The sequence below is a fragment of the Nanorana parkeri genome, unplaced genomic scaffold (assembly GCF_000935625.1).
Source record: "Nanorana parkeri isolate BGI_ZX_2015 unplaced genomic scaffold, ASM93562v1 scaffold1813, whole genome shotgun sequence".
In the NCBI taxonomy this organism is placed as follows: domain Eukaryota; kingdom Metazoa; phylum Chordata; class Amphibia; order Anura; family Dicroglossidae; genus Nanorana; species Nanorana parkeri.
In genome coordinates, this window is record NW_017308081.1 from 150,709 (window position 1) to 164,606 (window position 13,898).

Here is a 13,898-nt window from a genome sequence, read left to right on the forward strand (position 1 = left end):
ATCAAAAAGACCCCCAGTGTCACCTTTACACTCTAAATAAGCTATTGAAGTGCAGTAGCTTATTGCTGGGCTTCAGGAGCCCAGCACTGACAGCTATGGGACTGGAAGTGATGCAATACGCGTCACGAACGGGGAGATCTGTGAACGGACGTTCACCGCTCTCCTCCCTAGGTTCCTGCTCACACCCAAGATGCCAGGCCCGTAGGAGGGGCAGCGGAGCACGAGAAACACGGCAGGGATGGTTCAAAGAATGGGATCTGGTGACAGTGGCGTCGTCATAATTGCTTCTACTGTAAAGCCAGCCATCGGCTCTACAACTATGAACAGAATATGTTTAACCCCTTGAGGATTCATGAGTCGTGAAGGGGTTTAAACAAATACATGTGATAGGATGGAACCAACTCATGTCTAAGCCCGTACAATTATGTTGCTAACAGAAGACAGAGTTTAGCTAATTTGTTCTTGATGAAACTGAGCTACATAAAGAAGCTATTATTCAAAAGATCACAAACATGGCAAGGCCTAGCCTCTTCGTCTAGGTGTTGTAACATGTTCTGCATTACATTTTTTGTTTACAAGGACTGTTGATTCTAAAAAGGCAATTATACATGCTACAATTCTTGACAACCAGTAAGAATTTTGAGATATTATTTACCAAAAGAAGTAGCATGGCTGATAGTAAACTGTATTATAAAATTCCATTCAAGTAAAGATAGCACTGTAAAATGGCAAATAAAATGCATGGGATATAATAGGCAGCAAGTGAACATTTTAGCCCTGAAGTTGATGTGTTGGAAGCAGATAAAAAAAAATAGGCAAGCTTAAGGATTTAGTCAATTTTGACAAGGGGCGCATTGTGAGGGCTGGACGACTGGGTCAGAGCAACTCCAAAACTCTGGTGGGACTTTGCCGGTCTGCAGTGGTCAGGAGCTACCAAAGTAGTCCAAAAGGAAGGACAACTGGTGAACCTGCAACAAGGTCAGGGGGTGGTAGTGTAATCCAATCCAAAATAGAGCTACTGTAGCTCCAATTGCTGAATAAGTTAATGCTGGTTCCGATAGCAATTTGTCTGAACACAGTGCATTGCAGTTTGTTGCATATGGGGCTGCATAGCTGTAGACTGGTCAGGGTGCCAATGTTGACCCGTGCCTACTATGGCCATGTGAGCATCAGAACTGGATCATGGAGCAATGGACGAAGGTGTCCTGGTCTGATGGATAAGCAGGAAATCACCAGCACTCAGTAATAAAGATAAATATGTCCCTTTTATTGGACAATAAGCATCACAGACATCCAAAAAAACCCGACGTTTGTGGTCACATCTTTCTGCCCTGAGGAAGGGACGTTGCGCGGCCCTGAAACGTCGTTTTTTTTATGGCTGTCTGACGCTTATTGTTCAATAAAAAGGGACATATTTATCTTTATTACTGAGTGCTGGTGATTTCCTACTTTTCCTGTGTTTGTCATCCGTGGTAATACATCACTGCGAGCACCACCTTTTCTCATCTGGCCAGGACTGCTGTGAGGAGTGCGGAGGGTCTCTCCATCGACTTACATCTGGTCTGATGGATCACATTTTCTTTTATATCATGTTGATAACCGAGTGCATGTGTGTCACTTACCTGGGGAAGAGATGGCACCAGGATGCACTACGGGAACAAAGCAAGCCGAGTAAGGCCATGTGATGCTTTGGGCGATGTCTGCTGGGTAACCTTGGGTCCTACTATTCATGTGGATGTTACTTTGACACATACCACCTACCTAAACATTGTTGCTGACCAAATACACCCCTTTCATGGAAGCTGTATTTCCTGACTGCAGCAGGCCTCTTACCCTGCCACACTGCAAAAATGGTTCAAGAACGGTTTGAGGAATGCAACAAAGAGTTCAGTTTGTTGACTTGGCCTCCAATATCTCCAGATTTCAATCCAATTGTACATCGCTGGGATGTGCTGGAGAGACAAGTCCCATTAATGAGGGCCCCACTCCACAAATTTACAGGACTTAATGGATTTGCTACTGACGGCTTGGTGCCAATTACCACAGCATCTTTAGAGGCCTAGTGGAGTCCATGCCAGGACTGTTCTGGTGGCAGAAGGGGGACATACTCAATATTAGGCAGGTGGTGATAATGTTCTCTTTTAGGAAAACATTGGTAGTCCTCCTTGCCGCAATTTGATTGAAATGATTTTTGCGTACAACATTGTGCCAAATCATAAAGACTATGGGAGAAGCCACGCTGCTGATTTTAAGAGCTTGTATTTAATATGACCTTTATTTCACAAGCAGTATAAATATTTGGATGATTCACCCAAACTAGTCAGTAAAGCATTTTTTAATACGTGCAAATGTAATATGCAGACATTTGACCCAAAAGGCTACTGTATAGACTTAAGGCCTTACAAACCTAGTAATGCCAGTGTTGAAAAGCCTTCAATGCAATGACTTCTTTAACATGTTTATGCACACAGGGAAAATAGTTTAATTCATTTTTATTTGTATATGTCAAAATACACTTTTCTCAAAAGACTAGGTTTGTTAGGAGTTTCATGCAGATACAGAGCTTGCTCATTACCACCAATAAAATCACTGTAGCACAGTAGCCAATCTGTTTAGATAAAGAATAAATAAACTAAATATAAAATACTAAATTAGAAATATTTAATCATTCTTCACAGACACCCAAACGTTTGCCAAGTATAACCCATAATTTAAGCAATCTAGCATCTCCACAATCGTGCAGTTTCGTCGTCTGCTGTACAGTTCTTTTACTTGCATCCTCAAGATGCAACTCTTTAAGACCCTCACATACACAATAAATGAACAGCAACACCCCACTATTATCTTTGTACCTTTAAAAAGTCAAGAATCCTGAGCTTGGCAGTAAGAGCAAGGCAATGTATCTCCATAAAACGTAGAAACCAAAACAGAAGGACATAAAGTCTGGATAACCAAAGAATCCCCCCAAAAATAGGCAGTAGATCACAATGACCTTTTTTTTTTTCTTTCGTAAATTAAAGGGGTACAAATTCACATTTAATATAGTATACATTATAGTCAACAATACAATAGCTGCTGAAAGCTTTACAATTTACAACTTTGTTTTAATGACCAAGCTGTTTCAGTGGATTAGATAATTCATGTGCCATTGTTATGCCGTCATTCTCATAGGTCAGTGAAAATATAAAAGCTTTAAAAAAGAAAAAAAAAAAAAGGAAAAAAGCAGCAACTCTCACTTAGCCGTATACACATACATATTTATAATATTTGTTACTTTTACTTTCTGCAAAAAGGCCACTGAAATGTAGAAAATAGATATGATGGTGGTATTAAATTACATGCCTTCTGACATGATAACAGTGCATTTACACAAGAGAGTGCATGTTAGAATTATAAGCATCGTGACTTCACTGACTAGCACAAAATGATATTGACAGCACTCAAAAGAAACATGAAATGTAGTGAAATAATAACATACTTTTAATAGTTGTGACTTAAAAAGAAAAATAACAAAATCAGAATATTTTACAGTTATAACTAAAGTCACGCCTCCATAAAATAGACAATATACCATAAAATGACTGAACTTTATTAAGATCACTACTACTTAGGAATAATCTAACCTGGAGTAACAGACATTGCGGACAAGGAAGTGGATCTGAGCATGCCACACAGTGGTTTGGAAACGATACAGCTTCTCCATATATACCAATATATAGATATAAACTAGCATATCTATATACTTCTGTATATACACGCACACAAATATATACACATGCAAAAAAAAAAAAAAAAAACAACTCAGTACCTGCTAAAAAGGAGTATGGAGGCTATAGTACTGAATATCTCATTCAAACCTTATAAAAGTGATGGCTAGAAGGGAAAAGGTTTTACCTTCTCATTTTACAGAGATTAGCTTAGCACACCAAGTGCAACTTCCCCTCTAATGTCTGAGTAGTCAAATAAGTCATTAAAACTGATTTCCTAATGGTCATGAACTGTGACACTTCGAGTTTCTGTAAACCTATACATTAGGCCTAGTCAACCTGTAGCTCTGTTGCCGACATCCCAGTAAGCTGTGTCAGTACAACATCAGCGTGAACATGACAGGCTACGTACAGTACTTCAATAAGCGGTCTACAAACTATATGAAAGAATTGCTGGCACAGTCACCCGACTTAAAATTTCAAGAGAATGTTACATAGAAGTAAAAATAAAGTGAACTGAAAGATTTCATGTGTGGCACAACATAAACTGTGTGGTAACTGTCTGTGGTAGCAGAAAGCTGCTTGATAGCAAAAAGGCATATGTACAACTAAGGCTTACTGGTTAAATATAGGAGGCTTCTGGCCTTGAACACTTTTCTTGCACTTTGTAACTGTAAACAAGAATTCATAGTCACTTTTTCTCCCCTCAGCAGCCGCACTTTAATACAAAACAAATTTTCTTTTGTACAAAATGGAAAAAAAAAAAAAAAGAAGGAGGAGGGAGTTTGGCAGGATTTGTGAAAGTTACAGTTGCCAAGGAATATTCCCCCACAGATCCAGTGACTGCCACACTATGGTCCACTGGAGTTACACATGTGCAATGCCATTAAACTGCTGCTGTGGTAAAACCATTTTCTATTTGGAAAGCTTGCTTATAACTCTGATTAAGGCTCCATTTTCATCTTTCAGCCTCTGGTTGTCTGCTTTCAGGTCAGGTAACATCTGTTTGGAGAAAGAACAATATGGAGGTTTAAAAAACAAAACCTTGATAGAAAATCCATTGCAAGTCTCAACTTTAAACAGCTAAACGTAGTCTTCCAGGTAAAGATAGGCAATTTAACAGCCTACTCCTTTAAATTCATATACTATGGAACTGTGTACGTAAAGGAGTAATGTCCCTGTATTCAAATTATGTGTAGTATAATGAAACAATAAATGGTTGTCTAAGACAAAATGATTGTGTCGCAGTATTCTATAGCAGAAAATGAACATGGGAGACACAGGAAGATGCTACAAATCCTCCCATCTACACATAAATGTGATTACCATTTAATGTTCAGGAAAAAGTGTACTTGGCATTGTCTCTATGTGACAAAACTGGATGGTGTTAATGCACAGAAACACTTCCACAACTATTAAAGTTTGCATCAAGCCTTATAATACATGCTGAAAGCCATATATCTCCTCGTATAAAGAAAAGCAAATGTGCAACCAGACCATATATAGGTTTTACTTACTAAGTATCGAATAAAATATAGGTTTCCTTAACCCTTTTGTTGCCATGGATGTAAAGCACTATGGCCGCAGCAGCGTCAACCTGTAAGCAGCTCCCTGACCATTATAGGTGCCTAGAGTCTGTTTACATTTCTTCTGCAGCCTGTTGTCTATGTTAGAAAGGATGTGGGTAGCTGTAAAACCGCTTGATCACTTTGACAGGCTGCACAATGAGCCCCCCCATATGTATTCCTGGGACATCCATGACAGGGTGTCAGGATTTAGAGCGGAGACACATCAGCAAACACCCAGGCTTTTATTGCAGTCATTCCCACACCACCGGGACCTGGGAAGAAGCCTGTTAAGCACGAACTGTGTTCATTTAGCTTCAATCGAGTGCAGCGGTGACAACCTTCCTCAAAAAACCCACACCCAAATTGCAACTACCATCATTTTATTTTCCTGGGTCTCTGCTTTCAGAAAATATGTTTGGGGATTTCGAGTAATTGTCAGGCCTAACATGTGCAAAAAAATATAAAAATTGCTAAGCATTGGCTCTGGCAGCAAAAGGGTTAAAGCTCAATTTAGGGCAAATATATAAAACACAAACAAATAAAAAAATCATAATGAAGCTTTTTAAAATCGAGCTAGTGTAAACACCTTTATGTCTTGAAACATAGCCTCCTGTAATCTCCTGTACAGTAGCACTAAGCCTGGTTGAGGGCAGCACACTGAGCCATTCAAGCCCTCAAGCAATGCACGTGTGCCCAGAGACCACGCTGAAAAGAGGAGATCGCAGATCAGGCACAGCTACAAAGTCCATTGTAGGATATACCTCACTATGCTGTTCTTTCTTCCGTACCGAACCACAAACTACCTCCAAGATTTGGTGATCAGTCAAAACTGGGACACTTTAACTCAAAACCTAGATGACATGTTTGTCAACCTCCAACATTAAACAGCAACAATCAGTAGGTATGTAAATCATTTGTTACCATCAGTCTCGAGTCAAACCTTTGCAGGGCTAACAGCCCGTGCTTAGGAATTGTCAGACGTAGGTAGGAGCATACTAGATCTCTGGCACAACACTTGCAGTATGTTTAACCCCTTCATGACGGGAGACGTACACTGTACGTCCAGCCACAAAGGGACCAAATGACTCGTCACGTACACTGTACGTGACGAGTTATTTGCTGCACTAGAAGGCTGCTAACCGCTGAGAATCAGCGGTTACCTTTCAGTAATGGATGTCAACTACAAATCAAAACTGGGAAAAAAAGTTTACGTTTTTTCCTCTTTTTTTAATTTGTATTTGTCCTAAGTGAGGCGTTAGACACACATATGTGATATAAATATATAGCCCTATATGTCCTCTAAAAAACAATATATAATATGTGTGGGTGCACTTTGTAAGAAAGTATATTACTGACGTGGAAGAATCACACAGCAAAAATGTCAAAAGTGTGTCAGTCATTTACGAACAGAAACCAAAAACAAGCTTAGTCATGAAGGGGTTAAAGGGACTTTGCAGAGATGTACTAAAATGTTTTTAATTTGGCCTTGACATATGCTTTAAAACACAACCAGTCCTCATAGTAATTGATTAACCCCTTCATGACTGAGCTTGTTTTTAGTTTCTGTTCGTAAATGACTGACACTTTTGACATTTTTGCTGTGTGATTCTTCCACGTCAGTAATATACTTTCTTACAAAGTGCACCCACACATATTATATATTGTTTTTTAGAGGACAGATAGGGCTATATATTTATATCACATATGTGTGTCTAACGCCTCACTTAGGACAAATAAAATATAAAAAAAAGGAGGAAAAAACACCGTTAAAAAAACACTTTTTTCCCAGTTTTGATTTGTAGTATTTTTTTTACAAAAACAGCACAGCTAAAAAAATGCAATAAATACATTCATTTATCCCTTATTTTTATTTATTTTTTTACACATTTGTTGTTTTTTTTTTACACTTTTCACTTTTTTTAAAACTTAAAAATGTTATTTTATTTATTTAATTATATCAAGCAGTCATTGTGAATTAATCTCACTGTTACTGCTTGATAAATTAATAATTTTTGGTTATTATCAGGCTGCTTCAAACTTCAGAACAGCCGATAATATGTTAGTGACACTGATCCTGCAGCAGTTCAGGATTCAGCTGTCACTAAAGGTTTTCTGATTGTTGCAACAACAATCAGCAAACTGAAACATTCTTCTTTCAGGAATAGATTATGTATCTATTGGTGAAAGGAAAAAAAAAAAAGCCAGTATAGCGAGATCTATACGAGCTGTCAGAATGCCGGCAAAAGCTTTTGCCGGCATGTGTGTCCGCTCTGCTTTCACTCTGACACCCGATATTAAGGTACAGTGTACGTGACGAGTCATTTGGTCCCTTTGTGGCTGTACGTCTCCCGTCACGAAGGGGTTAAAACAAAAACCCAAAATCACAGAACAGGATAGACTTGTCCTAGGAAAAGTACCTACCAGCTTGGCCACTAAAATGAAGAGTTGACAACTGTTCTTGCACAAAACAGGCAGTCCGATCATCTGGTTGTGTTATATGTCTGGGGACTATGGTCCCCAAGCCTTATGCAAGCAAGTCTGACATTTAACTCGTGTCTGCTTGGACCAGGACGGTCTGAGATTTGGGGTACAGAGTGATGTTAGCAGAAGTTGTGCTGGAGGACAGATAGATGGAAACTGATGGAAGGCTTGGGTTTTTAGAAGACATGTATAAGGATGAGGAATTATTAAGACTGGGAGTAAGCCTAAGAGAACTAAGGAGAAGCAGCAGCATGTCGAGGTTCATGTCCTAAGTACATGCACTGTAATGACCTCGGTGTACTACTGCTCCTTTAGTGGCCAAACTGCAGGTTTGGGGATAGGTTTTTGACTAAGCTTGTGTTACTGCAGTGGAGGTCAAGGGCCTGGTTATGCTCTCTACCTCCTGGGTGCATGGATCACAAGACTGGCTATCAAGAATTACAACTCCTTCGAAAAGAACAACAGGTCACACAGACATTTTTCTGTCTGTGTTCACTAGTTAAAGTGTGTTCATTTTGTTGCCTGAAATTTGGTAAAACAAAGACATGGAAAAAGGTCAATATACTCCATAGTAATGTCACAACTTGAAATATATTACCAATAACAGTACATGAACAAGTCTTAAAGCAGCTCTATCACCGAATTGTCTGTTTAACAGATGCAATACATTTGGTCTTATTGGCTCATAGGTAAACAGACTGTTTTAAAAAGAAAGTATATACTTTTCAAAAGGAGGACAGATTTGGGCTGTCAGGGGAAGGACATCTACAAAAAACACATAGGGAGGAATTTATCAAAACTGGAGCAGACAAAATCTGGAGAAGATTTTCAAGGTAGCCAATCAGCCTCTCTCTCTCTCTCATTTTCAAATCTCTTCTGGGCACACTGGAGAGAGAAGCTGATTGGTTGCCACGGGCAACAACTGCTCCAGATTGTGTTTGCTCCAGTTTTGATAAAACAGTACGCTACTTGCTGAGATTTCCAGCAAGCAAAATCTTGTGAGCATCCTGAACATATAGTATTTACTTATGCAAGATGGAAGCGCACACGTGGTGGTTTTTAATTTACAAAAGTGGGATTGTAAAAGGCACTCATGTGACACTGACCTACATCTACATTCTGACTAGATCCTATCTTCTGAAGGAGAACACTGGGAATTTTAATTTCTATTCGGGTAAAAGAAAATGATGAGGGTTCGCACTGGGGATTACCATTTCAAACGTTAAGCACTGCATGCAAAAAAGCCACACTGTAATTAACAAGCAAATCCCCAGCCATACTTATGCACTAACAGCAGATCATAGCAAGGCATTAGCTCAAACAGGGCACCTGCCTGGCTAGCCATAGGAGAAGGAATTACAAGTCCACAGACTGTAGCTGCCTACAGGACTCTGAGAGCTTGCCAACAACTCTGGTCAAAGCTCTGTTTTCAGCCACCAGTCGTTCATTTAACTGTCTCAAAGTTTGTATCTGTTTTACTTGATGGAGGTTCTGCAGATTTAAACAGACATGACAGAAGTGAAAAGATGATGTATAGGATAAAAGGGAATTAAGGACGTACACCAAACAAAAGACCTGCATTCTACACATTTTGCATTCACATATCTAAACACATGGCATCATATTGCAAGATTTTTAAGTTAAAAGTCAAAAGGCTAAGAGTGTTATTAGGATTTTTAGCTAAAAGATTTGGTGCCGAGTCAAAAGCACTGGGTCCCCAAATTCTATAGTCCAGGGACAAGTGTAAACCAAGTTTTAAATGTTGAGGACCAGGTATACAGATATCCACTTTACCCTGTGAACATCAAATTAAAACATCAAACATGTTAACTCCTGGCAGGCTTGGTAAAGCTGTAGTGAAGGTGGTTTTGCCTTTAGATAGAAACAAAGCTAATACAGTGACTCTTCCCATATCTCTTAGAAGCGCGTGCGCGCACACCTTAAGATGATAAATAGACCATGTAGCTCGTGGCACAACTTTTGTGCTTGAACATTATGCTTCTACTTGGTTATCACCAGCTTTACACTCTTAAAATAGCACTTAATGTCTAACTGGTTTAATATACCCAATGCATTGGAAATAAGTAATCAAAGTAGATTGAACTTTGAGAACCTTGCACATGCTTAAAAGGTCAATTGCATTAGTTTGTTTCCTTTTCCTGCACATGACAGAAAACACCATTTATAAAATTCAAACATGACAAATGAACTGCACCTTACATTCTGTGCCCATCTGCTTTCTATGCAATTTTATAATTATCCCGTCAATGAGGCTTTTCAAGTCTTACAGATCCTGCGCCCTTTATGCATTACTACCTATAATACAGAGGGGTGTGGACTGTATACTGAATTGAAGTGCAACAGTATGAAATAAAAAGAATAGATGACTATACTGTCCACTCATTTATAGAGTGATTTTAATTACAGGTTGTGCCATCATAATTTGTATGACTTCGTACACACTCATTTAGGCTTTACCCTTAATCTGAATACTTACTTTAAGTTCTTCTTCCATTTCAGATATTCGTCTCTCCAAAGCTCTTCTTTCCTAAAGAGAGCAGCAGAGGTATACTATGTATGAGTAAGTGGTACAGATGGAGAAGGTAAAGAAACACCATTTAACTGCCATAAGGACTGCCTGCAATGGAACAAAAGTTTGCTTCTAACATCTGTAGCACATTTCTAGCAGAGACTGTGCTTTCCACTGGTTTGTCTTAAAATGTAGGTTTTCACAGCAACTTTAAGTAACTTGGCACTTACACACTCCATTCCTATCTGCACAGTAAAAAAAAGGTTTTCTTTAGCTCTTGGCGCTAATGGCTGCCAGCTGAACAATCCACTTGCTGTTGCACACTCAAAGTTTTCAACAATTTATCACAGTTTTTTTACACAGACTTGAGGGGCTGCTCATCCAAGGCTCTGGGGCTTCCACCACGAATATAGAAAACAAAAGGGAACAGAGCGCCACCTCCGTGTGTACAATCGTTTATTACAATAAATAAAACAAGGGATAAAAGTACTCACACGTTTTCATCAGGCTTTAACAACAAATGAGAGGCCACACTGTTAACCCAACATGGTATATCCCCGACCATGTAACACGGTAGTCTCCGGTCACATCACCGTCCACCGACTGCAGTCAGCCAAATTGACGCGTTTCATGTGATTCTGAGGAAGGGGGCTTGCCCCTGAAACGCGTCAATTTTGACTACTACTAGACCACATGGAATAAACTGATAACGAACAGCAAAGCATAAGGATAAATACCACTGTCTTGTTGTAAATCCTCTTTAGCACACACCGAGCATCCTTGAACCCCAAGCACTCACAGAATGCAGATCATGACATAGCTTCAGAGTCAGAGGTCAGTCTAACCCCCCTACAACCAACAGTCTGGACAACACCCAATGGATTGCTGAGCATTCAGTGCTTTGCAGGAAGGTGCCACTAATATCACGAAGCTAGGAATCTATAGCCCCAAACCTGGAATTGAGGGATTTGAAAACGTATTTATAATACGGCAATGGTAAGACATTTCCATGCCCGGTGTCAGAAAGACACTATTTAAGCGATGTGAGCTCGTGACAGATTCCCTGTAAATGCCGTATAAATATGGAAACACTTCCTATTAAAAAGACTGGCAAACCATAAGTGAAGGAAAAGCTTTAAGGTGTAGAATATAATGCAGGCTAGAGACTGTTTAGAGACAGCAGCAAATAAAGTCCAATATCGGAGATGTAATACCTTCATGCAAATCGGAGATATTGCACAGATAAAGCAGCATAAAATGGCGCGCTCATACTGGGTCGTTTTTGATTACTTTTCAGACACAAATCACTTCAATCAAATTATGATGCAGCTACTGTGTTATTGTACATTTTATTACATCCTTTGAATGCGTTCGATGTTAAACTGTTCATGGTTTTGGTCTACTTATGTAAAGGGCCAGTCCACAGAGAAATCATTTTAATTTTATTACATTTTGGAGAATTAAATGACCTACAGTTAATCTCTGGTAGCAAGTTCCTTGGCCTGCAGAATGGTCATTGCCAATACAACAGGGTGCCACAGAATGTAGGAATTGTATTTTATTTCATAGAGAATGCAGAAGGCAGAGCAAAGATAAGCAGGTGGAACAATAGCGGTAAATATTTGCCACTGCAGTCGCCAAGCGATAGAAGATGCCAGGGGGTGACTAAGCCTGCTCTGTAACACCTACAAATGAACTCTTTAAAACGCCATCATGTAAACTGTTTTAACAAAAGGAGCTACTTGGTTTCTTTGCCACTTACTTCCATGTTCACAACTGTCTCAGTAAATGATTTTATTTGTGCATTTTAACAACTCTAAGACAGAAACCAGGCTTGCAGTTTGAATAGACTAAACAAGTCTTCCCCATCCTGGCTTCACTCGACAGCAAGTCATTGACCAGAAACAAGCAAGCAGGTTGTCAGTTTAGTCTTTGCAGATTTTACTGGTTCTATGCATGTTCCAGTTAAAGGAGAATTTTGAGGCGAGTGATTTTCACTCAGCCTCATAATCTGAGCCGACCTGTGACAATGAGACTTGTCACAGGTCAGCTCAGTAGATCGGGAAGTGAGCGAACACATACCGGCGCTCGCTCACTTCTAGAGCTATGCGTGCAGAGAGCTGCGACTGTCACTCACGGCGCCCTGCAGGGATTCACCCCCTCCCCTGTCCGATCCTCCAGTGCTGACTGGCGGAACGGACTGGGAGGGGGCGGGTACAGCTGGCTCTGCATCTAGATAGGCTCTAGTGAACCAATTAATAAACTCTTATGGAAATCTCCATGCTTTTCGGCTTCTAGTTCTTTAGTTTAGGCAGTTCTGGTTTTATAAAATCAGGGCATAAACAGAAGATGGTTCAAGGTCTGCATGGAACAAATTTAAACATGCCTTCATTATTTTTAACTATTTGCTGATTTAAACAGATGTAATATTCAAAAATAGTTTTTGCCCTCCTATCAAAACATCAATTTCCCAGAGGCTTTTGTTTTACCTTCCTCTAGGTCAAACGTGTCGTAAAAGGTTAAACTGAAAGTAAACCTGACCTGGAATGTTTCTAAGGCAATAACGGGGCTAAAACGATTTTGCTCTGCTTCGACGATGGGCCCCACCTCGCTCATTCAACTGTCGATTGTCAGAGCCTCTGTTGTCCACTGGGGTTTTGTCATTCGATAGTTTAATGGGTGAGGTGAGGCTTTTTGTTGGGAGTGGACAGGGCTTAGTTAGGGCAGAAATGAAGGCACCATGTACAGCCTGGGTCTGGAATCCAAGCATCTTCACAGGGACATTGATCGACTAATACAGATATTTTAAGGCACCACAGGGTGCTTGCACTTCTGCACTGCTACTCTTGCCTTAGAGATGTTTTAGGTTAAGTCAGGTTCATTTTAAATCCGAACTACAGAGTAAACTTTTTTGTTGTGTTGTACTGAGATTTATTGTTGAAAAATTTAAGGTTATGCACATGGGAGCAAAGAACGTGTGCACAAACTACTGTTTGGGGGGTGCTACGTTAGGGAAGTCGGACAAAGAAAAAGACCTGGGCGGTCCTCATGGATCACAGATTTGGCAATAGTAAGCAATGCCAAGCAGAAGCTAGCAAACCAAACAGGATTCTGGCGTGCATTAAAAGAGAAATTGTAGCAAGGGAGAAAAGAGTAATACTACCACTTTATAAATAATTGGTTCAGCCTCATCTTGAGTATGCGGTGCAGTTTTAGTTGCCAACTCTCAGGAAAGACGTCCTCGAGCTGGAGAGAGTTCAGTCAGGGCTACAAAATGAATTAAAGGGATAGAGGGCCTGAGTTATGAAAGACCGCCTTCAGAAATTAAACGTATTCACCTTAGAAAAGAGGCGATTAAGAGGGGATCTTATTGCAGTCTACAAAATCATCAGTGGGGACCGCAATATTCGAAACAAACTGTTTTATCCGAAAACTGTATTGAGAACACGGGGACACAATAAGAGGTTGGAGGAAAGGGGGTTTAGTCTTAGAATTCGTAGGGTTTTTTTTTTTTTACTGTGAAGAGTAGAGAAATTGTGGAATTCCCTTCCACAGGCGGTAGTCTCCGCTGAGAGCGTTGATAAATTCAAGAAACTTCTCTATGAGTTTCTT

The 13,898-nt window shown here is 39.9% G+C and overlaps 1 protein-coding gene across 1 annotated transcript in view; it reads right to left on the bottom strand.

Moving 5' to 3' along the window:
- Positions 1-2,477: 2,477 nt before the first annotated feature.
- PPP1R12A (protein phosphatase 1 regulatory subunit 12A) overlaps positions 2,478-13,898 on the bottom strand; it is a 99,328-nt gene continuing 87,907 nt past the window's right edge. Inside the window, exons 24-25 of the mRNA XM_018571708.1 lie at positions 10,254-10,304; positions 2,478-4,709 (exon numbers count right to left, since the gene is read on the bottom strand). Coding sequence (XP_018427210.1) covers positions 4,623-4,709; positions 10,254-10,304 — 138 coding nt within the window. The 3' untranslated portion in view covers positions 2,478-4,622. The remainder of the gene's footprint in view (positions 4,710-10,253; positions 10,305-13,898) is intronic.